This window comes from Cygnus olor, chromosome 13 (assembly GCF_009769625.2).
Source record: "Cygnus olor isolate bCygOlo1 chromosome 13, bCygOlo1.pri.v2, whole genome shotgun sequence".
NCBI classification, from domain to species: Eukaryota; Metazoa; Chordata; class Aves; order Anseriformes; family Anatidae; genus Cygnus; species Cygnus olor.
Genome location: NC_049181.1, coordinates 2,595,932 through 2,623,769, shown reverse-complemented (window position 1 = coordinate 2,623,769; position 27,838 = coordinate 2,595,932). Strand labels below are relative to the sequence as shown.

The 27,838-nt window shown below is 39.0% G+C and overlaps 1 protein-coding gene across 4 annotated transcripts in view; it reads right to left on the bottom strand.

Annotated features, from left to right (window-relative positions):
- LOC121077343 (connector enhancer of kinase suppressor of ras 2-like) overlaps nt 1–27,838 on the bottom strand; it is a 180,609-nt gene that overhangs the window by 107,102 nt on the left and 45,669 nt on the right. For all 4 annotated transcript variants that reach the window (XM_040572539.1, XM_040572536.1, XM_040572540.1 and 1 more), the window contains exon 2: nt 12,403–12,566. In XM_040572539.1, coding sequence (XP_040428473.1) covers nt 12,403–12,566 — 164 coding nt within the window. The remainder of the gene's footprint in view (nt 1–12,402; nt 12,567–27,838) is intronic.

The window sequence follows — 27,838 nt, the reverse complement described above, 5'->3', positions numbered from 1 at the left end:
CTTCTTTAATAATATTTGACTATCAGTTTATTATGGCTGTTAAACTCCAGTATTATAACCTAGTTTATGTACATAGAACACAATGATATTTCATAAAAGTATGGAATTTATTAATTTAACTATGGTAATACTATGCAAATATGCAACATCATAATACAAATTAGAGTATATTATCTGAAACCCCTCAATTCTTTCCTGTGCAAAGCTTTCCTCCCCCTTGTGCTCCCTTCCATTATAATTATCCTACCTTTCTGAAGCAAATTGTGTCACAGTTCTTTCTTGCCTCCTAAGCCTATAATTTGGAGCTTGTCACAGTGCTTCTAAGCACTTCGTGTACCTTCCTATTATCTTGTAATAGATACGTTAATTAAGATTAAATATTTTAACCCTATTTAAAAATGCAATGTTTGCATTATATTTTTAACTTCCAGAGGAAGCTTTAGCATCTCCATTGTCATTGATATGTATAATGTAATCAACCGTAATTAAGGTACCTTTAAAAAGTCATTTTACTGGGAGCGCCATGCATTGCTGATTCCAGAATTAGAACGCATGATAGTCATTCCTTTAACAATCTGTCTGGAAAAAGACCGTAAGACCAGCCCCTGAAGCAGAGTCATTCAGAACATAGATAAAACTTTATCAACTTTATTTAAATTCTAAGTGCTAAGACAGTCAAATGGCTGGACACCTGCTCAGAGGAGCCAAGCATGAGAAAAGCAGATGAGGGTGTATTGCTGTGGATACCTCCTCTGAAGACATGAAAAGGGTACAGGTAGAACGGGCCTTGCTATGAGTAGGGAAAAGAGACGGTCAAGACAAGAGCACTGACACAGTACACAAATATGTTCTTCACAGATCTCAGAAGGGCCGCTAATTGTGCCCAGACTCGGCTCGCTATATACCAGGTTAAAACTGCAAGTATACTTGTTTCTATTGTGGACTGGTTAGGATGATCAAGAATTAACCAGTGTTCTTATCTTATCTCTTGCCTAAAGATTTTAAAGTAGCTTTTACATCATAGCTCTTGCTGCAGATCTCTGAACTGCATACAGCCTTCTTGCTCTGCTTAATCCTAATGAAGACAACATGATTTTAATTCTGTAATATCCAAATACTCTCTCTACTTGGATAAGCTTGAATAAACTGGAACATCTTAATTTTTCTGTTCATATCCATACACATATCTACAGGGAGAGGGTAAGAATATATTACTATGGTACAAATATCTGAAACAGAAAGGCATTAGAAAATGAAGTTTGTTACATTAGATTTAAAAATATCCTACATTATACAACTAAAATACACAAGTATACCAGACTAATCAGTGTGAAAAGTATTTTCATTTTTTTAAAATGCATTTTTTTCTTATATTTTAATTTGCATCTTTAGATTACACATTTAGGAAGAACTTGATTTTTTTTTTTCTGTTTAGCAATAATTAAAGAGCTATGCCCTGCTATTTATCATAAATGTATATATTTGTTTAATAAATATTTAAAACTATTACCTTCACTGGAGGTATGTAGCAGGGACTATAGAACAATAGTTGGAAAGAATGGTGTTTGAAGATTTTGTTAAGCAAGATGTAGTTAAAACCAACTTTTTTATTTTCTAGATAAAAAAATCTTGGATATTTGTTACAATGAAATGGTTTGGCATTACAAATGGAACAAGAGGATAGGACTAAAGATATATTGAGTGTCAGTTGCACTATATCACTTGCTTGGAATCATCTTCTAAAACATTGAAACTGCTACTTATCTATAATGTACACTTTCACAAAAACTTTGAAAAAGAAAGCTTCTTGAGGGAAGGTTCTCATCTCATTTGAGAAGAGGAGCATGGACATTTCCTTCTGAACCATCACCAGAGTTATTCCTCTGCAGGCAATGAACCTTCACTTTCAGGACCAGAAGAGACTGAACCTCACCTATGCTTAAAATAGTACTTTAGTTTATCTCGAAGAGAGGATGCTTTTACTACTTTTTCTTTGAACTTCAGCAGCATGCCTCTGAGCAGTTCTTCACTGCTCTTCTGCTGTACTTTAATTCACATTTTCTGCTCTGCTCCAACTTCACAAAGGGCTGGGATCTAAACTCCCTGGAAGTGAATTTGCATTTTAAAAAAAATTCTCCATTTTAAAATGCATTTAATATATTCTCATTTTTTGAGCGAAACACTATTACAACAGTTCGAAATAATGAAACTTTCTCATAAACACACTGACATAAAACTGACTGTTCTGCACCATCCATACATCATTGTCCCATGTCAAGCTGATATTTGTGCATATTTAACAGCTTAATGTTGACTCTCAGAAAATACACCAGCAAGAAAATAAAGCTGTGGCAGCACTTCTTTTCTGATATGCACAAAATCAAGACCAAAGAGGATGAAGGAAAGTTAGTCTATTTTGTGGCTTCTTTTCACGTCACAAGATAAATTGACTCCAATTACTTTACTTCAGTATTAAGTAAGGCCTGATCTGCATATGGTTTCAATTAAAAACCATATGTAAGCCAGAGCTCTGTGACGGCTTGACCTCTTCCATATGTGCTATGCACAATAAGGTGACTGGGGATACAGTGGTAAATAAACAAGACCAAAGGATTTTAGAAATGAGAACTAAGTATTGCCTGCATTAGTGGTTACCATGCTTGCAACGGTTGTGTCCCAGCACGTGCCATGCTGCGTGTTCCTGCCAATATCTTACATCTTTTTTTAGGAATATTTAAACTACACCCAAATCCTTCTTTAAATTTCCTGTTGCAAATCCATGAAATTCCACTGGCTTTATTTCTCGGACAGAATGTTTCAAGACTATACCATGCCTTTCCAGCACTCCCTGACCCTTATACGTGTTCACCATCCCTCTCAGCAAAACCTAATGAAGGCACAAATGTGGAGCATGCTGTTCAATAACCACAAACCGTTATTATTTTTTCACTAAAATCTTGTGACCAATTAACCTTAGGTATTTATTTAGCAATAACCATAGTTTTGTGGAAGAATCAACCACCCAATAATGGGAAGTTATTGGGTTTCTTAAAATTCTTTAAGTATCTCTTAAAATGAATTATAAGACAAGTGCAAGACTACAGAGGATAAGAGATGCAGTACATCACACAAATTTACAATTCTGAACAGCAGTGAAATGTTCAAAGTTCAAAGAACAAATGACAGGTTTGTCTTTTGGAAATATAATGTCAGAACTGAACATTTCACTTAGTATTTTCAAAGATTTTATCTTAGGTTTTTGCAAAACTGGTAGTTCCATGTAAAAGTTTTATCCATCGAGGAAATTATGTTACATATGACAAAGAGAATCATACAAGAAATTAAATTAGTAACAAGATTCCTTTGAACTAATGTCAATGATATGATAAAAATTATTTTTTTGTCATAAATTTGAAGGCCACTCAAGCAACTCCACCCAACAACTTCATGTATATGTGTATATACATGTATGTATATGAATTTATGCAAAACTGATCAGAAAATTAGTCAGGAATTCAGGCAGCTTATTGCAAATCATATTGTAACAGACTAGTAGCAAAAATATTGTGAAATTGTATTTGTGAAAAAAATTGCTTCTTGTGAGTGAGAAAAGCAATTTTTCATTTTTTTTCCCCATCATGTAAAACAATCATTTTTGACTTACATGTATTCCCTGTACTTTCTTCCCACTGCAAATTTCTGTGGTATATTGCTACCTGTGCAATGTAACATGCATTGCATCATTCAGTATGACTTTCAAATCAGGACCCTAAGGAAAAAAAAAATCTATTGCTTTCTGCAAGGGAAAAAGTTTTGCAATTGAGATACATAAGCAATAAATAAGAACTAATCCTTCCCCATGAAGAAAGCTACAGCCTTAGAAAAAAATAAAAATAATTTTAAATATTCATAATACTGTTTTTAAACAATTATTTTAAGCATCACATAAGTAGTAGCTCAGTTATTTTTCATTAAAAGACTAACAATTACTAATTCATGTGTTTCACATGGACCAATGCTGAGACAACAATTTGTTTGACATTTAAGACTCTGAACACATCACTAAGCTTTTATGTTATTTTAAAGAAAATTAAATTAAATTTTATGTTAGTGGAATAGTATCCTTTTCATTTAATGGGGAAAAGTTTATCTCTTCCTGCAACAGTCTGTGTTATCCTCACTTTATGCTCCCAAAATAGCACCCTGTACCCCCTTAATCCAATATACTTTCTCCCAACTATTTAATGTAATTACCTAGGTCTGAATCGATATTCCATTAGCTGGATTCAGTCAATGAACTGACTTTCACCACCTGCATATTCTAGCTCTAAGGTTTTCAGTGCTGGCACACCACAAGCATAAGTTACTGCAATTGCATACTCCATCCTTACATACAGAAGAGTTTAACTCTAATTAGAGTTCTTGGTTCTGGAGTGCTCAATGATGGCATCTCTTCTCTTTTGAGCTTCACTGCAAACACAGAAATGCTATTTTTAAATAGGTTGTATTGAAGGAAATGAATGGTTTTTCTAAAATCATGGATTCTAGAATAGAGGGCTTTCTTGCTTTCTGTCAGAAATTTGCATTTTTTTTGGTATTGCTGCATAACAATTGTATGCTATTTCATAACACATTCTGATAAATAACTTAAATCCATTATCCTGCTGAAATTGTGAACTTAGCACATTGTATTGAAAGACTTTACCAAAGCTTGGGAGTGGGAAACACCCAAGTGCACATAATTGTCAAAGCAGATGAGGTTTCTGTGATTGCCTTGCCTCTGTCTGCAGCAGTTGATCCCCTTAATTAGAGTTTAACTCTTTTGTGCATAAGGAGGGAGTTTCAGTGGCATTTTCATGAAATCACAGCGTACTCAGCAAGATCCATACTTTCATACTTCACTAAAGGGAGCATGAACTTTTCGAAGTCTTGCAGTGGCAACAGGCCAACAATTTCCAGCCATTTTTATTGCAACAGTGATGTCAGTAGTAAGCATTATTTAATATTGAGCATATATCTGTAAGGGTCAAATAGGTATGCATAGCACACAAGCCAATGGAACATGAAACTGAAGCTACCAGTTCTGAAACGACCCTTGGTTATTGCTAGTCTTCTCCCTCTCACACATAAAATGAAATAAGAAGGATAAAGACCATCTGAAGCCAGGGACATCAGTCTTGTTTTTATAAGCCAGTGCACATATGGACATCTGAGCTCAGTAAATTAACGTGGACACACATCACCAAACAATAATTACATTTTACATCAGCCAATAAAGAGCAGAAGAATGATGGGCTCCCACTGTCAAAGCTGCACTATATTCAACTACGGAAAAGTTTTTATTAGTCCAAAATTTAGTGCACCTACCAAAAAGAAACAAGCCTTAAATACAGTCCACAGCCAATCTCAAAACAAAATGTCTGACTAGATTTAAAGTTCTGTATTCAGTCAGTGTTTCTGCGCTGTCCAGAACCAATGGTATTTCCATAGCTCTCCAGAGCTGGAGTACTCACAAAGTGCCCTTGGCCAAGATTCAGCTAACCATGCCACTTTTATGAAAAGTTTAACATTACTTGCCTTTGCTATATACATTTATATGAATCAGTACATGTTGTGTATAAAGCTCTAAAAATGCCAAATCAAGGCCCCCATGTACACAAATGAAAGAAACACTTGCTAAGTGTTAAATACCATGTAACACAATGCTGCTGTGGAAAGCACATTTACTAAAGAAATTATGTTCTGTAGTCTATGGAGTTCTATATAAAAGGAGGAACTTGTAAAAAACAGAGGCTATGACAGCTGACCAGTTTCGTATGACAGGATTGCTACTTGTATTGTAACATAAGAAAACGACATAAAAACCCAAGAGACCTAAACAGGATAGCCCAACAAACTCCCTCGCTGCAACTTGAATTAGAGCTTCAACCCTTCAAGCTTGTCCACGCTTGGCTCTTATTCCTGTACTCGGTCTGTATTTACAAAAAACTAAATGCACAATTTCCTCAGGCCCTTGTGTAAATACATAAATGCATTCTCAGTAAGAAGTCCCCCATAAATATGCAGAAATGAAAAAAAAGGTGTAAAGCACTATTTTATCTCAGATTAATGTTTGCGGCAGCATTGATGGAAATCTCTCAAAAGATTTCTTTTTGTGGAAAGCTTTAATCAAATACACTCTAACATTGTTAAAAGCACTGTAGAAATTTAGCAAAGTGTTTTATCATGAGACAAGAAACTACGTAGGACACAAATATTACAAGGGCCTTTCATTTTAATTCAGTTTGGACTTGAAACTTTTACTTACTAAAATTTGATATTGGTGGTGGTACTGTTACAGTACTCCAAAACATTCTTTCTGTGCAAGCGATAGCCTTGGAAACCATGTACAACTAGTTTCTGTTCCGGAACAACTGGTGCAGGTGTAGTCTTGGAAGTGCAGAGTAGCCACAAGGAAGACTACTCTCCCCCCTTGCCCTCTGTTTAGATCAATTCATGTAGCTGCATTTACCTCTGGTAAGGGAACACTGGGTGATTTTCAAATTAAAGGGTTTTGTTTGTGCTGAGTAGTCAACACAAGTAACACAATTGCACTCAGGGTTTTTCCTTTTCCAGCACACCAGGATAGCAAAACCCTGATTTTCCTTCTTCTTGCCAGTAAGACAAAGCTACTATGCATGCACGTGTGTGCATGTGTAAAGTACCTATGAACAAAGATATTTTTAGCCTGCTGCGAACTGTCTGTAGAAACTTAATTATCTTTTGTCAGCGTCTTGATCACAATAGATTTTTTAGAAACGCAAGAATTGGCAACACACTTTGAAATGACAAAAAAAATTACAGATCAACATGCAATCTTTAAAATCACCCAAGCTGCTTGACTTGAAAGCCTAAAGAAGAATGAAGCAGCTAATTAGACTAAGCAAAAGACGATACATCCTTTCTAATATGTGGAATACTTAGCTAACTCATTCAATAGCATTAATTCAATAGTTTGGCACAACATAGCAAACACCACAGGGCTGCCAGAAGTTGAACTTCTCTTCCAAGTGAAATTAATAAAGCTTTCTGGATGCGTATGTGTGTGTATAGACAGAAATAATGTATGTGCCATTTTCCTCATTATACTGAGGAGAGAGAATATCTCCATCTCTCTTGGAAGAAGAAAGATGACTTATTTCCATCTATTTAAGCATCAATATATAAAATGAAGAATTCACTCTAGAATAATTGTATTAACCTTTGAAATATTGAGGGGCGGGTAGAGGGGAGAATAAGCATCTGACATATCCAATGACTTAAAGACGAAATTTGATTACACATCAGACAAAGGAAGAAAAAATGCTTCCCAGTATACTCATAGCATTGACAAACTAAAAAAAAATATATATATATATATATCAGCTGAAGAAAAGAGGAAAACGATATAAGGAGAGATCGCTGTACACATGGCCACTGAAAAGTAGCATTACTTTAAGCAAAACTTGAGTAATTTTAATTCAGAAGAAACCTCATTGATAGACGCAGAGACAGCTATGAAAGGCCGGCTGTGTCACCTTCAGCACGGTGTATCTCACAATAAACTCCTGCCAACTGCTTTCAGTCTGACCAACATAAAATACTAGTATTGCTGTTATTTTGTCAAAGATAAGCCTAATAATGTGTTAGAAAAAATCATATTGATTTGGTAGCTACATCCCATACGTAGTTTTAAAAGAGCAGTAAATATACGAGCAAATTAAAGCTACGCCAGCTGTTACAGCCATGTTGATGCACAGGTGAGTGTTCTGCCTTCTAGCAGAAAGACTGTCATGCTTGGGCTGCTAGCCTTTGCAGGAACTGCAGAGAGAATTTTTCTAATCTTTATTTCTCCTTAAACGTTACCACAGCACGTAATTTCACTAGCTGAATGCCTATGAATTAAGAGCATTTTTAATTACTTTAGATACAATCTATCTTTGAGCATGAATGTGAAAAAGAAGAAAAGCATCTTGCTTCCATTCATTATCAAAGTATTTCTTCCTACCAGACCGTTTATATTTTAATTTGTATGGCCTTTTACAACGTAGCGACTCCAACCGTCCTAATTAAGTTTAAATGCATAGATTTCAACAACAACCCATGTTGACCCCCCAAATTACTCCTTTTTCTTCTTTCCAAAATATTTTACTGTCTCTCAAATAACTATTTTCCCCAGGCCCTACTACTACCGCTTCAGGTAGCCAATGCCTTTGTGCAACTGGTCCTCCAATACACAGCCTGATTTAGCATTTCAGCGTTAATACCATTACAATCCCAGTCCTAAATGGCATGCATGTTTTAGTTCACAGAAGTTATTTAGGGCACTTCAAATAAATAATTGCAGAGCAGCTTCTGACCACAATAGTGTGAAAGGACTTTAAGATGATTTTTTTCACCACATCCATCATTTCCAATTATCTTCATAATTAAAACAGTACTCAAAATCATCTTTCTAGAATGTCAAATAATTGAAAGAAAATATGGCTTACCTATGACTTTTCCTTCCATAATACATAAATTCAACCCTGAGTAATCCCCAGAAAATGCCAACACTGTCCTGTAGTGAAAGATGCTCTCATCTTTTGCCCCTCGATGTTACCCTTTCAAAAAACCAACAGATTCTAACATTTTTAATTATTTAATTTTTAAGGTAAATACGTATACTTTGATATCATCATATTGTTACTTCTGCTATGTTTGGATGTATCAAATACTTGTATCTTTCCCTGCTTACATTTCTTGTGTTTCCTTCTTTCATTCTGCAGCTCATCTTCCAAAAGAGAATTTTCTGTATGCATGATTCTCATGTCTGAACAGAGAAAGCTCTGAATTCAGCTTTCAGAAGAAAAATTACTATCCTTGATATATTACTTAGTATATATTACTAACCTCTCTTCTGATTTTACTCAGAAATAATAATATGGTTTGAATCAGTTAACCAAGACATAATATTACTTTATATTTTTACAATATTTTATTTGCCTTCAATAGCTTGCATTTGAGTCTAGTTAATATGCATTTAGGACAGGGAAGAAAAACAGAGGTGCCTCCTTTATTTTTTGTTTTACTTTTGCTCTTAGAAGCCCTCATTATTGATGAGCCTGCTCTGATGAGCGTTTAGTTGCGTATATGCTGTGTAATGGTTTGCATCACACAGACAGAAGCAGAGGTACTGCTCTTTAACGTGTAACCCCAACCAAACAAGTGCTCCCCCCCCTTTCTCCAAAAGCCAGTGGGCTGACAGCCAGACCCTTAGGGAGTACATATGGGAGCACGGCTTCGCAACACGCACTTCCAGCGTGTTCCAAGAGCCTGAGACAAGACAGTCAAATTTCTCTTGGCTTCCTGAAGCAACGTAGCTGTTCTGCAGCTAAACTCATGACCAATGTGCAGCTGAAGTTCTGATGCATCGCTGAGCCTAAGCTTACCTGGGAGATTTCTACAGCACATGTAGCTTCTGTTTGAAGCATTATGCAACCCATCTAGCTAAGATGGAGTGGAACATCCCGCTATTACTGCCCGTAAGAAATAGGTCACGTAACTTGGACGCTGCCAATTGCCAAATAGAAATCAATTTAGAATTCCATGTGGAGAAAAAAAATAAAAATCAATGCTCATTGACATGGCCCAGCGAGTGGATGATCCGCAGAGCACAAAGCAGTACTGACAAGTATTGATGTAGCCAGGAGTGCAGCTATCTGTGGGCGAGACAGGGAGCAAGCAGTGTGCACAGCCTTGCGGATGCTCGGCCAGCATGCGGCTGGCAGTGCCTGCCCTGCTGGGTGGTGCTGGCCGAGGCAGAGAGGAGAGAGCGAGCTGCTTACTGCTCCTGCTGCAACCGCCCCTCTGTGCACGGCGTTTTACACCAGATGGCTGAAATTGACATTTCCTTTCAATTTTTTCATAAGTTTTGAAAAAATAAGTTTTTGAAGATGTGCATACATAAATCTGCAAATACACTTACTTGGTACATACTGCCCATACATAAAAACAGACACACAGTTCATTAATGCACTAATATCTCACTGGCTGGGGCTGTTCCCTGGCTGCACTTAAGCTACCTTAAGTTTGCTTACCATTAACTCAGACAATTAGGGTTCCTTAAGACATTTTGATTCAAATAACGTCTTCAAATTTCCAGAAATTATGCTCGTTCCTGTATACTGCTTGTTCCATTAGCAAGACACAGCTCCCTGTATTTTTTATAAGTTTTTATAAGTTTTGCTTTTTTTTTTCCCAAGACTACCCAGCATATTAAATATCCATTATAGTGACAAACTCCAATCCATGATTCTCATTGATCACCTAAACCAGCAATCAAATTCTACTACAATAATGCATGAACATTTCAAGATGGAGCACACTACTGCAATATTTCAGACGTGTATTTCAGGTGGTAATACAGGCAGCATCAGATATCCTGCCATTCAATTATTGCTATCATTTAAAAGAATTAAAAGACTTCTTTTCATCATGCTTTTAAGATTTAAATTCTTATAAGTTATTATAGAATAAAAATAGACATATTACTTAATCCTGTAAAACTTGTGATCCTTGCTCAGTAGGAAGCTGCAAGGACTGAGGAACGTGTTGTGCATAGCAGCAAGGAAGAGATGTCAGAGGCAAGAGAATAGCCCCAAGAGCAGAGCCGCAGGCAGCTTAGATTCACTCAGCAGAAAGACACAGAACGGGCAGGAAGATAAAAATTTAGAAGCAGAGAAAAAAATAGAAAAAAAAGTAGGAGTTTTAGAGAGTAAAAGGCAGAAAGGATGAGGACTTAAAGGCAGGAGGCTAAATAAATGATACCAGGAGCTGGAAAATCCCCATCCCTGCTTTAAAAGAAAAAATAACAAGGTCATGAGGCGACACAGTAAGAGAAGAGCTGCCCTGCTGACCCGCAGTGGGGCCAGCATTTAGGAGGTATGGGGTGGGTTTTGTTGTTATTTAAAGAAAAAAAGAAAAAAAAAAAAAGGTAAGAAATCAGCTAGGGTCCTCCTAATGGTACATTTGGCTGAAATTTTCTTTTTCCAGAGGAAATTTCTTGGGTTTGCTATGTCTGACAGGCAAGAGCACTGGAATGTTCTTTAGATAAAATAATGTAACACTGTGGGGTATTTAGGTTCCTTCTATGTGGAAAGCAATGATTTAGATGAAAAAGTTCTAAGTTTGATTCTAAAGGCTTCCAAAACAAACAAAAAAATTGTTGGGTTATGCAGTGCACACCGGTTTAGGGGTATGTCTGCATCAGGGCCATAAGCATTTTTCTGGTTTTGATATTTTTATGTGTTTTTTTTTTAATGTATTATGACATACAAATTATTTAATTCGTAGAATTTCATGTCAAGTTACATTAAGTATATAATGTAATTAGAGGTACTTGCAAGAAGCACACATACAATAAAAGGTACTTCATACTGTTTTTAATTCTATAACATCAAGTGCATTGTTGAGGCAATTGTTCTCTATTTTATTGCTAAGTGACAGTTTCTCTGCTGGAGACAATTTACCTTATCAAAATTCCACAAGATAAGCTACTTTGTGCAAAAGCAGGACACCTGATAAAGAGGTAAAATACTGGAACTGTCACATATAATTTACCTACTTAATTTTACTTTTTTCTCTTTTAATTATATTTTCAATAACCTGTTCACTTTAACAAAGGCAAGTTTTTTGTTTTTTGCTTTTTTTTTTTTCTCCTTAGAATTAAGTTAAGTCTATTTTATTAGCTGGTAGAAGTTAAATAAAAAGGAAAAAAGATCACTTTCTGATATCAAATATTTTGTTCAGAGGCTAACAAATAATAACCTGTTACATGAGAAAAAAAAAACAAACACAGTTTTCTTCAAAATCTGAATTCTTTCAGGTTGTTAAAAAAACCTTTAAATCGACACCTGTCTGTACTTTGGATAAAGCCAATTTTACCATTCCTATCTTGTCTTAAAGCTCATTTTAAACAATCTTCCTGTCTAATTAAAATTACTTTCTGGCTCTTTAGTACAATCTTTTTGAATATTGGCATGGTTAAAACATTCAAGTCTACTTGGTTTAGGATAGAGTGGCAAATGTCAGTGGAATACAAGGGCATATGGCATATAATTACAGAACCATATGGATGCCAGTAGTAATAGTCAACAGCATTTGAATATAGGACCTGGGAAGTTAGAGGAAGAGCAATAAAAGACAATCATACATAATCATAAAATGGATACGTATAGTTTCTTCATAGCTGAAAGAAGCCTCTAAGGTCTGCCTTTTAATCTGGCAAAGCCACTGCCTCTGTCCAAGGATATAGCAATAGAGTTTAGTATACATTATTTTGATTTTGGCTTGGAAATTTATAAACCCAGGTCATTAAGATGAGTGATGCAAGAAATCACTTACCAATGCACATAGCAGATCAACAGCTTCCAGTATCAGTTCTTGGTGGCCAATGCGAGTGACTCCCAGTTCCTCAAGCTCTTGATGAGTGATGTGTAGCAGCTGTTCACCATTGATCTTTTCCCTTTCAAAATTTTTTATGTATTGTTGGAGGCAATCATCAAGGCCTATTGAAAAAAACGAGGCCAACAATGCATATTCAGAGAATGAAGACAAGCAGTAATAATTCTATAATCTACAAATACAGAAATTTGTGCAGAATACAAGTATAATTCCTTGTTTTGATCTATTATGGAAAAGAGAAAAATATAATTCAACTCACATAGTAGCACACCTCAGACTTCTAAACCCCCAAATTTGTGCTACTCACGTTATTTTCAACATCCTTAAACATTTCAACACTAATTTATAGCCTGCGTGGTAGGTATTAGGGAGATAAGGGGAAGGACAAAGATGCTCAGAGGGACATTATAGAAAACTTTCTTCTTACGATGTTGTGAAGACCTAAGTATATATTTAGCTTATGATTGCAAGCACATTCTTGTTGATATTCCTCTTGTAGTACTCTTCACATGGTGCATTTTAAGGTCCTTGCACAGGTCCTTTTAAGTAACCAGATGATACATATTGGTAATGATAACCAGAAATATATTTGTCTCAATTAGTACAAGAATGCCAAATGAATTATGAGGATGAAAAAAGTTCACCAAAAATATCTGAGAAATGCATTGCTATCCATTATTCTATTTACAGGTACACTCCTTAGCTAATAAAGTGATTTAATTAGATAAAATGCAATTAGCCTATTTCATTGTAATAGAAAATATGAGCTAAACACGTTACTAATATGCAACACCAGAGCCTTATCGAGTGCTAGGATTATTTAGCATCCAGTGATAAATTTCTAAAAAGAAAGTTATAGGATGACTTAGAATAACCAAACCACTTTTTAGGGGAGTGAAAGCTTTTGGAAATCAGGAGATCATTATCCAGTGGTCATGAATAAGACTTGCATTATCTAGCTGTCTTTTGTCCAGAAAAAGGAAAGGTTTCCTCGTTACGCTGTTGCTGACCTTAGCACCCAAACCAGCAGCCTGTTTCTAACAGCCATCCAAGCCTTTGGGCTATTGCAGAACAGCCTGGAAATGGGAGACGACTTCTCCGCATCTGCTCGTGGTTGTAAATGATTTAATGAATGGTTTTACGTAAGTGTGTTTCAATTTGCACTGGTTGAAAATTGGTCACTGCAACTTCTGCATTCATCATTTAACATCTGAAACTCGGAGCTGTTACATGGTTCTGTTCCCTGCTTCCTCAAGAACAGTCCTCAGAAAATTTCAGAGCAAAACCCCAAAGCCATGTACTTCAGGTTTGCTTTTAGTGAACACTTGCCTAAAACTCCTTTCTGTAAACAAACTCATCAGAAAAAGTTTAATTTCTGATAGCACTTTCAGTGACTGTTTTGAATAGAAATGAAGCAAATTAATTTGTAAAGTGCCGTTAGCTACAAATAAGCATTTGTAGTAGTCAGAAAGATTTAAAAATACCAGATGAACGTGACATCCTATGAAAAGCGTGTAGCCAGACATATGAAGTGCGCCTTTACGCCAGAGACAATGTGTGACAGAAGCAAAATATGAAAGCTGTGTTATGCAGACTGCTCTGTAATAGCTCCCCAGGGCACCTTCCGAAGGCGTTGACTCAATGGTGCAAGCAGCATGGCAGCTGACAGCAGAATCCAGAAATACATCCTTAAAGGACACGGCCGCCTCGTAGCGTGACAGCACCTCAGGAACACCTGCACCAGGAGACATCGGCCCCGCCGCGCCCGGCCCTGCCTGGAGCCATGCGTTGGACCCCATCGCTCCTCGCCTCGCAATACAGAGCTTTGCGCTCGGGGTGAGGCCTTACAAAGCAAGAACTTGGCTAACAGTACTTTCATCCTTTCTGATCATGGTCGTGATTACTTTTAGCATGAAAATAGCAAAGATTCAATTAGAAAGAGTATAAAATGAGCTTGCTTTGACTCACCAGAGCCAAACGGAGTATTTACTTCCTCAAGCTACTTAGGCCTCATTAGTGCTCTTTATGCAATTTTCTCAATGTAATTTCTGTTTACAAATAAGACTTACATTAGTTAATATTCATAACTACAAAGTGGTAAGGGGCATTAACCCTGTTTTATATGTAGGTAAATAAAATTAAATCTCTATTCCCAAGTTACATCACATCAGAGTTAGGCAGGGAACACAGCGGCTTGCAGTTCTGCACGTTCTTACAAACCGCACCCCAAAAATGTAAATACCCAACATATCCTTCACAGTGCAGTACAATAATTCAAGGGAAATGGCTTAAACGTGCACGATTTAATTTAAGGCTGAAATTTAACCTCCATGAATGGAAATTTGTTACATTGTCTCTTTGAATTTATAATTAAAAGACAACTTGTTCTATCCAGATGGACTAGGAAAACTTGACCTCTGGATCCAAGAAATAGAGGATAAACTTTGACATGTTTACTGCGAACTGTGATCTTGAAAATTAGGCGAGCAGAGTGCCTAAATCAAGGAAACATCAAGAGAAAGGAGGGGAAAAAAGGTAGGGAGAAAGGGCTGGGGAAAAGAAAAGCCAGTGAGCTTTAAAACATTTATTTCCTGATCTGCACAATTAAAAAAAAAAATCATTAAAACAACAATGCAAGGCAGCATGTATTAAAAGAAAAAAAGTTCTGCATAGAGCTAGCTCAAATCAGATTTAGGTATTAACTCCAAGCCAATGTTACAAAAGAGATGCTGCATATTACGGGCATCAAGGCCCATCGAGATTAAAATGAATCTTCCCATTGATGTCAGCAAACATCAGGGCTGTTTTACATTAAAAGCACAAACATAGTTCGCATGTTATGTAAAAGGTCTGTCCCTTTCTCTCTGGCTTAGAGAGGGACACTGAAAAAAACAGTACAAAACTAAGCTGAGGAAAAGCACAAATTGTTGCCTGCTATGTAGGAAGTCAAATTATGGAGACAGGGCAGCTCTCACAGGGGAGAAGTGTGGTAAAAATAACCTAGTCAGGCGTGAGCCATCACAAAAGAAAAGTCATTTCTAAGTTAAAAATGTGGGATTTCAATTTTTCATGTGTCTCCGTAAATTACATTTATTCTCCTCTCCTTTTCATATATGCTAATGGATTTTTGTTGCTTACTGTAGATTATGTTGTTTTTCTCATCTATCCTAAAGATTCCTGACCGAATGATGGTTTTGTTCATACTACACCATTATTCCCAGGGGAGAATGTAAGACAGCTGGCTGGCACAACAAAACGCTGGCTGTGAAACGGAGGGGTTACAGGCAGGGCACACAGGAGAGGTCCCTGCCAGTTCAGCTTGTCACAGACATGACTGCTCTCATGAGCTGATTCTTCTGACAGAAGAGGGTATACAAAACGATACGCTCTCTTACAAAAATGCAAGGTTGCTCATTCTGCTTTGAGGGTCTAGCATGAAAGAGAAGGAGAACAGCTCCGTGACCAGTTTATGCAATGAAATTATGAAGTACGGTTACAGCCAGTTTGGCAAAGAAATCAGAAATATTTTGAATAAAAGTCTGACAATATTTAGCACTTTTCCCAATTAAAAAAAAAATCAAGTGAAAAGCACATAGCAGAACAGTGAAACCACGTCTGCACAAATGCTTACGTATGACAGCAGACGTGAAGTACAGACACTGCTGTTTGTGGAATCAGGCTCTAAAGGACAGAGCCTGGGATTGATGGAACGATCTCAGTTTCTTCAGAGGGATTGCACTCTGCTCTGCCTTTGACCTGGAAAGAGCAAATTAATATTCCTACGAAGGTATCTCACTAGGCTAATAAAACTAAACAATCATATCCATCAGTACAGGACGGTGGCTTGTGGGAAAAAAAATCAACAAAAAGGGAAACAGGGACAGATTCAACTTTAAAGTACTGTTGTGCTAGATACTGGAAGGAATCCATTAAAGCTTCTGTGTCCTTCAGTCAAGACAAATGCAAGTGGTGACCAGGTTTGTCTGCAAAGGCGGCCCCTTTTGTAACAGGACAGCAACCCCCAGCAGGCTGCGGAGCCAGCTGTGCGCCAGCGGGGTCACCCAGTCCTTCCACAGGGCACGGGCTGGACTCAGCCTCCTTGGGTGACACGGATCACAAAGGACAAACTGCAAAGAAAGGAGGAAAAGGCAGAGGACCAGAAGGAGCACATGCTTTGAGAGGATCCTGCTGGGGCAGGTTGGAAGCCGTAAGGAAAAAAACATGTTTTCAATTCCCTGTTTTTGTGAGTGACTTCAGACGTTCCAGATAAACAGGACTGCACCGAGACCACCCGCCTGCTGCCATTAAAGGCTTCTCTTCCAAGGCAAAACAGCTCACAAGTCCAGAAAATTAGCTGTTCTTTATTTGGAAGAAAGGGAACGCTCGTTTCTGTGCTGAAAGTTAGCTAATTAGCAGGGGAAGGCATCGCACACTTCTCCTTTCACAAACCGCAGTGAGCACATGCGGATCTGCTTAATTGTAGCCAGGGCCCAAGAGCATCTAACGGCTCAGCCCAAGCAGCAGCAGTTACAGAAAGCAAAAGGGTTTTTTTTTTTTTTTGAAATCAATTGATATTTTCTACATAAAGCAACTTTTAGCAGCTAACTAGAAAGATCTGGAGGAAATGGACTGGTTGGCTAACAGAGAGAAGTAGGTGGAGAACGCAGGCACCTTGCTAAGTGTAACCTTATTAACACCCAGCAATTCGTGGGGGTTCTTGATCAGAAATACCTGGGATTTATTACGCTGGGCTTAGGCACAGTGCATCTTTTCCAGTCCTTACGTAACTTCTGACAATGCAGACCATCAGGTGGGTATTTTCTGTCCGTGACATTACAACCTCTGTAAGAATTAGTCGGTCCAAATAAAAGGAAAGGCATAATCCTCAGGACCATGTTGACGCTAAGCTCACTCCCAAATACCGGCTGCTTGTTCTTAAGCCCTACCAGGAGGAAAAATTGTTTAGAGTGCCTGGAAAAGTGTTCTGCATGACCCCACAATTCAAAAAGAGACAAAGGGAACATCTTTGAGACAACCTGAAACACCAGCCCTGGAACATTTCAGGCCTAAACTTTAAAGTCTATCGAAAAACTAGAGTCTCATGCCTTTTACACCATTAATAAGCCTACTTGTTACAAGCCTGACCTATAACATAGCATTTAGATCACAAAATTGTATACAAAAACTGCATTAAAAATCACAATACATGAATGCAGGAATAGACATAAAAGAAAATTATGAATATTCTTTAAAAAAATCTCAGTTCTGGATTATATGACCTCTAGATGCTTGACTGTGCACGTATAACATGCTGAAATGGTGCTTCCAGGATACGTTTCCTCCGTGCCATTACAGCACCGTTCACACAGATGGGTGCTTTCAATGCAAATCCAGGCAGCCTTCCGCTGCCTGAGTGCCACGAGCAGGAACCACAGCAGGACAGGCACTCGGAAGGGGTGTGTGTCTCCCAGGGACTGACTGGTCCCCCCATGTCCCCCAGTGTCACTGTGGGCACACACGGCACCACTCTGCAACACAAGGCATCCTCATAAATCCTATCCCGTACGCAAATCCCAGGGAATACGTCACTACCATAACTTTTTTTTCTTTCTAGCCTGGCCAAAGCAACAGGCTTTCCCGTAATCTCAGCATCTCTAATTGCCTGCTCCTTTTGGCAGCAATTTCCCAAGATAACTATAGTATCAAGACAAAAGCAGTGCTGGAATATTAATATTTTAAGGGTTCAGAACACCTGAAAAGAGGGTTTTATAAGCAGAGGTGTCAGGCAATATTAATGACAAATGAACAAACTGCTCCACTTACAAAATTTGATTTAACATTATGCTGTCACCCTTAAATTGACATTTGTATATATGAAGTAAATGACTTAATATAGTTCTGCCTTCATTACCTATGAGGGAAAAGAGCAAGTGAAGACATTCTGCTTCTTCCCCATGAAGTGACAGGCATTGCCGAGCTGTGGTATAATCACAGGAGTAATAAACGGCATTTTCAACCAGCTTGCTGGAACTAGACCTGACCTTAAAGATGTTTCTGGAAGAAAAGTGTCAAGCTTAGAGAATGTATCACATTTTCAAAGCAAGACCACACTCCTTCACAGCAACATTAAACTCGAGAAATGTCACTAATGCTGTCACTGATGAACTTCCCATAAAAGTGATAAAATACCCAAGCAGTTTTGCTAACTCTGTGCTAATACAAGTTTCCCTGTGCTTTTTCTCCTTGACATAGACGCAACCGCAGCCTCTAGTCATTTTTGAAGCACCATGGCTGAAGGACCGGGAAGAACCAGCAAGGCTGGAGCAGCCTTGCATCCAAACCTCCTCTTTGCTTGATTGCGTGCCTCCATATTGCAGTCGAAGCCGAGAACACTTGGATGTTGAACCCGTCTCATTACATTTATTTTAAAGAGAAACGCGTTGGCCAAATGCAAGACAAGTAGTTGCATCTATTTCCAGCGTTGGACTCATGTAACACATGTCTTTGCTTTCAAGGGGCAGGGTTTGCTGCCCACCGCTGGCAGAAGCGCAGCTGCAGAGAGCGCGGTGCCGCTCACCGCTCCTCGCGTCTCACCCAGCTCCATGGGGGCTGCGCAGGGAGCTGGGTCAGACTGCTCCCCACGAACCTCACCCCGTGTCCTCAGCAGCTAGGGAGCTGCCACAAAGGGGGTGGCAAACGTCGCTGGGTGAAAGGGCAGCTGCTAAAGCTGGTACCGCTGCCAGAACCCCGGCTTTTCAGAAGCTGCACCGTAAGAAAGCCCCGTTAGACAATTCTTTACTTTGCTGTCATTCCTATTTGATGAGACAGCAAATGTAGGATCGCCATTCCAGCCGTCATTCCAGACATATTGAAACTATAAAAACTAATTTTATGTAGTCTTTTTATGTAGTTCTTAACTGAGAAGGCCATAAATAGATAGGGCAGACATTTAAAGTTGGGTGCGATGAATCCTGCCCTAAAAGCATCTCCGATAAGCCTGCAATAGGGCTCTACATTAAATTCACATCATATTCAAAAACATCCAGGCAAAACGTCACAGAGGCTCCAGAACAACTTCAGACAAAGCATGGAAAAACAAACTGGAAATTTGAGGTCTATATACCGCTACAAAACTCTACCAACAAAGCAAAGTGAACTTGTAACAGGATAGCCAGAAGCCCCAAATCGCATTTTGTCAGCAAATGCTAACACTTGCAACGCAAGTGATGATAAGAGAGCTGACACGGAAGAATCAGATGTGCTACAGATGTCTCAGTGCCAAAATATATTAATTCTTGGTTTGACTTCACTGACTCACTTCACTAAAATTTCTAGATGCCAAAAGAAAGGCAATCCCAGCGTATGCATTTATAGTAAAAAGCACAATGAAATTAGGTTTCTGCTCTGCACAATCTCTCCAGCAACTATGACTCTAGGACCCAATTCACAAGTAGTAGTTCAAACACCTGCAAGGTACAAATCTTAGAAGCATAACACGGGCTTGGTAATTCCTCCCAAAGCTCTTCCCGTAGTTGCCAAAAGCATGGGGAAGCTGCTTTCAGATGGCTGCAGGAGGTAAAGAGAAGGCTGCGACTCGAGGGTTTTTTTCAGGGATGTTCAGCAGCTTTGTTGGCAGCATCTGTTGGCCAACTGCTTGTGAGCCGGGCTTTCACACGCGCCTCTCATCCTCCACCTCAAGGCACGAGGCCTCTCGGTTGTGCCATCCTGGTGGCAGTGAAGATCCGGGTGACCTTAAATCAGGCTCATAAGCGCTTTGGAGGAATTAGCTCCAAATCAGTGACTAGCTCAGCTAGCAGTCAGGTAATTGGCAGGAACTGTCAATTAATTGTCAGGAAATTCCCAAACTAGGAATATTATTATTGTTGTTACACACGGTGTAACACTAGCAACACTAGCCAAATGGGAACAAATCACACACACACACACACACACAAAAATCAAACTATAAATCCTACTAAAGAAAATGTTTTCTTTTTCCCTGCATTTACTTATTTTTATTCTACTTATTTATGTTATATGACAGTGCCAGACAAATGTATTACGATTGGTTTTGAACAGGATGAGGGCTGGGCATTTTTATTTACTACCACTTTTCATGCAGCACCAGATTAAGACAGATTAAGTCTCTGGCTTCAACCACGTGATGAAAAATATTACTACATTTTAAATCAGTTATTTTGTATTTTAATTCTGAATTCTAAATGTTTTGCTATTTGATCTGGCCATGGCTTGTTCAAAATAAAATACTTCTGTGAACATGAAACTGGCAATAATTTTATCATATCTAGAAAGAAATATATCGCCAAAAGGCCATGAATAAAATATGATTACTGCTCAATATATAAAAAATTCTCATCTGCTCACTGAAAGAGTAAAGTTATTGGTAATTCAGTACCAAAAGGGAAAAAAAAAAAAAAAGCAAAAGCAAGTGATTACAGAACAGCTAAAAACCACAGGAGATCACACACAGAGATATTCTAACTACTACTTTTTCAAATGCTTTGGATGCTTACTTTTTTTTTTATTTATTTTTTCATATAGCAGCATGCAAAAAAAAAAAAAAAAAAAGGGACTCAGGACAGGACCAGCACCTGACAAAGCAGCATCAGAGTGGAAGTACTGCAAAATTCCCATCTAGAGCTAACTACTGCTGCAGCTCTACAGACTGTGGCTGCCAAAAAGAAACAAACGAGAACTCAAACAGATTCCAAGCCATTTCTAGTTATTTTTGTGTTCTTCCTGAGAACAGTTACAGCTGCTGACTTAAAACATCAGACAAGGAGTAGAAGATCTGTAATAGCAATGTAAGTAGCAAGAGCTGTCCATAAAACCTCTAACCAGCTGCCGGTGAAAAGGCAAACGTTTACCTCGCTAAGAACACTGAGCCAACAACCCAGAGCAACGAACTGCATTAACAGAGCAGGAGAAATTAATTCTAATGTAAGCAAAAGCAGCACAACATAACATAACATTTCTGGGGACATTCCTCGTGGCTTCTCAGGGAGCAGCCTGCTGTAGTACTCCAGCAGTCGTTTCCCAGGGACATCCTCAAACAGCCTCCTCTGGCTCACCGCGCTATTTTCCAGCTCTGCCAGAGAAGCGAACAGGGAAAGCCATTAGAGGATTAATGGGGCTTGATTGAGGTTAGGCAGCTCCTTAAGTCACGCTTAGGAAGAGGCCTGCTCTGGTCACCACGCTTTCCCAGTTGCGGGCAGGAGGCTGACGGACAGACGTGCTTTGATCTCCTCAAGGTGTCTTGGAGCAAACCCCGACACGTGGCTGGGAAGCTCACGCAGGACCAAGCTATGCAAAGATAACACAGAAACAGTTACTGGGAAGAGAGAGTATGCAAATAAATTAAAGAATTATAGGTTTCTGTAGAAAATAAAACAGGTATGACAAGAAAAAAGCAGGGAAGCAAGCCTGAGATGACCTGAAAAGGCGAGAAAAGTGAACAAGACACGGCTTTCATATTTACAAAGTGTTTTTTCTCTAAATTATGTGTTTTCTAAAACATCATTTTTTCTGACCTTCTAGAAATATGGTCTGAAACAACGATAACTTCAGTTCATAGGACATGACTGATCCTTGTGCCACGCGTCACTGCTATCAGTGTTTCTGGTGCCGCCACCCAGCAATTTCTCAGGGCAACGTGGCTGCTCGCAGCCAGCTGGCTACAGCTCGGTCCATCCAGGCTCCGAGGGGCGGTCTCTTGCCTTGTCTTATGCAATAGTACAAACAAAAACTCAACTTGATAAGCATTTACACGAGTTATAACACCACTTACAGCGGGGGATTTCAGCCCCCAGCTGGCGTAGAGCTGCTTACAAACGGGCAGAGCTGCTGCAGGCTCCCAGCGCTGGCTGAGCAGGGCTCCTCGGGGCGGTTCGTGCCACAAGATGCCCATGGCATACTCAGCCAAAAGAAGGCAAAGAGCAAATGCAACTTGGTTGCTGATTCTACAGACCACAGCAGAATTTCAGGCTGCTTAATCAGTAAGAGGATTTAGCAAACAGCGAGTTACAATTTGCTCCCTACCCATCTGGAAGTGGAAGCCCAGAACACCTGCGTAAGTGGATTGCACGGGGAAAGGTGGCAACTTCTGCCTTCGTTTCAGCCAGAAGCAGGCACATTTTTATGGGATAAGAGGATTTGATTAGTAGTTTTAGTTACAGTTGTGCTAGAACTGTATGCTTTTCCAGGTGCCATATATATTTGGATCATCATGGATTAAAAAAAAAAAATAAAAATACACCAGCAGAAACTATTTGTGTAACTTGAACCTTAGCTCAGTCCAAAGAGCAAAACAAGTACATAAAAAATAGATGGAAATAGATTCAGTTGTGTGAAACCATTTCAAATTGCACTATTTCATTTCCACTACTTAAAAAAAATAATTATTTTTTAGCTTTTAGAAATTAAATAGTAAGCACATAATTTCACTGAAACAAACACGAACTACTGGTAATTTTCAGTTTGAAAATGCATACAATTATTTTGTTCTACATGCAAGATGTGATTCTTGCTTTTAAATGTTTTAAAGTTATCGACTTTCTACATAAGACATCTCTACCATCACATCCCCCTATTTCACAATCTCTGTAAGAAATAATTCAAAGCCTTTCAGAAACTAAACGATAATGCCATTTTGATCTCAAACACAGCAGCTGTATATGACTGAATCAGGATTTTTCCCTGGCTGTCCTTTAGGAAGATAAAGTTACATTCTTAGATGTAGTTTATAAGTAACTTGATAATGTAGATTAATTGACAGTGCTGTTCACAGTGGTTCTTTTCCCTAAAAATGTATAATTGGAACCAGGAAAACTCAATTTATGATGTCCTTTAAGGCACAGCTAGTGATGCTATTTGCTCACTACTATCAGTTTGCAAATTCTAACTTAAAAATCAAACCAGTTACCTGTAATCACATTAAAAATGATTTACAAAAATTAAATGTCCTTGATTTACTTTAGTCATTTTCAGACACTGGACCAAAAAAAAAAAAAAAAAGTATTTCCTCTAGAGGGCTTCAGGATCTCTATGATTGCACAAGCCGTCTCAGTTACGTTTCACTGAGGGTCAGAAAGGCTTATTGCTATTCTGACTGCTCCTGCTTTGAAAGAAATCACAATTAGCTGAGTGAGAAGATAACAAGGATGCTACTGTAAGCAGTGCCTCCCTTTCCAATATGAGTAACCAAAAAAATGGGACAGGGACTAGCTATATGATTGTCTTTACTAGAAATGCTGAAGTTAATGCAATTTGATTCTATACTTTCTTGGAATATTCCTCCCTATGCAGGACTAGTCTTTTCTTTAAACTTTCTGCTAACACTATACTAACAGTGGTTCATAATTTAATAAGACATTCTAAACCAAAATACACCAAACCCATATACTAAAACTACTATTTTGACTTTTCTCTAACTAAGTATTGTGATAATCTTGCTAAAGAAGTTCCTGATTCCACCAGAAATGCCACGCCTGATCAGCCAAGATAGGTTTGTGCTACATTCAGTCCTTGTTCCTCTGTTCTTCTGCAAGGCTCGTACTCGGCATGCCTGCCTTACCCCTCAGCCACCACCTCATTCACTGCCTCTCGGCAACTTTTACTTTTCAAGTATCTGATGTATCAACTGTACTTCTAGAGATTATATATTTCTTATCTTTTTCAGGTATAAAAACGCCACTAAAGGTGCAGTCCCATAAAGGACTTAAGCCAGTTTGAGCCGATGCTGCTGCCAAGTGAGGAAACAACTCTCTCCTCTCCCCCTGCGCTGGCCTTCGTCATTTTCTGGCAGCAGAGGGGATCAGCTCAGTTTGTTTCAGCAAACTAAAGGTGAAGCACGCAAACTGAGAAGCAAAGCTCAGCCTTTTTTTTTCCCTCCCCCTTCCTCATTTTTGTCAACAGCACCTGACAGAGCTCCAGTTTGACCACTGAGCAGTAACGCCGGTGTTTTCTGCGCTTTGCCTCTCGCCACTTGCTGCTACCTCCAGATGTCTCGGTGGCTGCATGTTGAGCTAAACTGGGGAACTGCTCCATCTGAACAATAGCCCGGAAAAAGTCCAAGCAGAAAAGGTTATTGTTTGGCAGGTGAACGTGCTCCAACCCAGTTTACAGTACAGACACACAAACCAGAGCCAGCCTCGGCAGGGGAAAGGGCAAGAAGAGCTAGAGGGGCACAAGCGGCGAAGGGGTAGAGCAAGGGGCAAGAACAGCCCCGGCTTACAGCAGCACAGCCCTAAAGAGTGCTCCTTGATCGACCACCCCTTGTGAGCAAGCTTTTGAAAGATGATTAAGACGGACAAAGCTGCTACAAGTTATGACAGCAAATTTTTCAAAATGTGTGAGCAATACGGAGTGCAACAAACGGGCCCTTTTCTACCAGGCACAGCTGGTTTTAGCCCAACCCATCTCCGATAGAGCTGGTGGTCAATTTATATAAATACATCAAGGAGGAAACTGAAGAAGAGGTCAACAAAACCGTAAGATGGTAGGAAGTTAATTTTGATATGTTGTCCTAAGAGATCAATTAAGTCCTTGACAATTACAGGAAATCTTAAGATGCATCTTATGTTTAATTTAATAATTGCAACCACAGTTAGACTACATAGCTTGACAAATTAAGCACATTTCCTTTTAAAATACCAATCTAATTAACTGGACTTAGCTGTAGTTTGATATTTGATAGATATTTGAGGTCTGTAAAAATAGTAGTACTGACTTTCCCAGAAGATTCCCCCCAGAATCACTGGGCACACACGGCTATTTGAAAAACATTTTTTTAAAAAAATTCTGGTCTGATCTCAGAGGGCCCTATTCTTGCTACCAGTCATTATTTAATATAGGAAGCACTTCAGAGATTATTTTGCGAGTCTGGCCTCGATCCAACTAAGATCTTAAGTGCCTGCCTCACTTCCGTATGTATTGCTAATCCTCCGATTGATTTGTGCAGAAATATTCACATGATTCAAATTAAACTTAAGTGCATTGCTGGAGCAGAGCCAGAGAGCGCTGAACATTGCATGATTGAGCCCGCAATGGCCAAAGGTTTGCAGATTGTCCCATTCAACTTCACAGATCGAAATTCACGTCTCTGTGGAAGGACGTCGCACAGAAAATTTATACCTCACTTAAATCCTCCCCCAGCTTGAAAAATCCTCTGCGGGAATTCACTTTTCCCATGATACTTCTGGTATGTGCCCTAATTTCCTCAGTAAAGATGGATTTTGGTAGCGTAATTACATTTTCCAATGCTTACAATGCACCATTCGAGGTGTTCTCCACTCCAGGACAGGCAGCGGCAGACCTGAACAATGCCTGCTGGTAGAAGGTCACATTCCTTCAAATACTGATAGGTTTGGCTTTCAGAAAAAGAGAGATGCACTAAACAAGTTTTCTCATCATTCATAAGTTGTCTTCCTTTGTCTTAGCTTTTTAATAAGACTTTGAGAACTTAATTATAAAACCCTTTAAAGTTGTGTGTAAATGCTAGTTTGACCAAGAAAATGCTATGTAACCTTTTAGAAATCCAAACTCACAGCTTTTCAGTTGACTAAGAAAAATTCAGGAGACAAAAAGAAGATAAGAACAGAATAGAATAGATCAGAGTGATAACTGATGGGACTTAAATGAATATTCTTGTCCATTTTATTATTAAGCCCATTTAGATTTCCCAGCTGAGGTGAGGAACTATACCCACCTCTCCTTCAAGAGCCAGGAAAACACCCTTTTTATGAACACCAGGGATTATTGCCACCAAAACTGCACACACACACACACACACAGGCTTCTAACATCAGCTTTATCGCATCGGGAATTTTCATCTCCTCAAAGTCACCTGGGAGATCCATGGAAGTGGCAACCACACATTTGAACAAACTCTCCAATGTTGTAGCCTATCAGAGGAAAACAATGCCCTAATTTGTCCCCTTTCCCGCTATAAATCCCTAATGCATTTCTCAATCCTGCTGAAGTGATCATCTGAGGACTATCACTACGTCACTTAAGGTCTACTCAGATAATTTATTAAAATAAAAGGGTGTGATAAGTAGACCAAACCCAGTGCGTAATGAGTTTATTTTGCATATTGGGAAATTTTCATGTTTCGTTCTGAAACAGATTGTTACACTTGCTACTACAGACTTGGCACCTCGGCTGTATTTTGGGTATACTGTGAATGCATTTTGCTTCGGTTCTGGCAGGCTCCCAGTTCAGCTGAATTACAGCGAACGCCAACACATTGCGATTTCTTTCAGTAAACACAAGCCAGAGTTTCTTAGGCAAACGGCCATATGCCATGTTCTCCCACTATTCGTTTTTAACCCAAAGAGCTGAATTTAGCCATTGCTTATGAAGGAAGAAGGAAAAAAAAAAAGCGAATCTCTGAGTTTGCTCGAGTTTGGGGGATTTAATATCGGCTCCTGTGGCCAGGCACGTGTTCCAAAGCTACACTAAACCACCAATTGCTCCTACATGGAGACGTTTAAGCGTGCTATGGGGAGTTTTTTCAGACTGAAGTACAATTCTGTTTGAGAAAACATCAATTTATTTTAGAGAACATATTAGAATTTTAGTTTAAAAAATGCATAATGAACCAAGCTGTTCACGGCCAGAATTCAGAGCTCACCCCTTATTAACGATCCCATTTCTTACGTTGAAGCTTACAATGACTGTATACACCATATGAACTTCCAGCAACCTAACTACGTAGCTTCTCAGAAAACCGTTTCTATTCATTGTTTAATAATAATCAAAGTATTCCCAATACTTCAGAACTTCTTCAAGACAATTCTGACCAAACTTCAGGTGCAGCTCTTTTGTTAATCTTGTTAAAGCCAGCAAAAACAACAACTCTCTTCTTTGAGGCCTGTCCAACAGACGAAAAGCATTGGGAGAGTTCAAATTCACCTCAGGAGAGCAGGACAACTCAGCTCCTCGAGTGGAAGGCACTTCCCCAGTGCCAGGCACCTTCCTCTGACAGGCGCTCTGGGCCCCAGCTCTTGCACCCGCGCTCACACCTGTGGAGCTGTGCACTGACTCGCAACAGCTCACTGCTGGGAATCAAAATATTTTTTCCCACCCCGTTACAGGACAGCAGATTGTGAGGATAACGACAAGAACAAGGCTATCCATGACAGCACGGCGTGAGATCAGCTTCAGCTGATGGGAAGCCTGCACCGCTGGTGCGGAGCTGCAGGATGCTTCCCGGAGGTGCTGCAAGGTCAGCTCTGCCTGCCCAGCACACCAACCCACCAAGAGCCCAGATGTATAAACCCGTTATCTGCAGTATTATTATTACACATATGTATTATTAAAATAATAACGCTTTATTCTTCTGTGGCACTTCGTG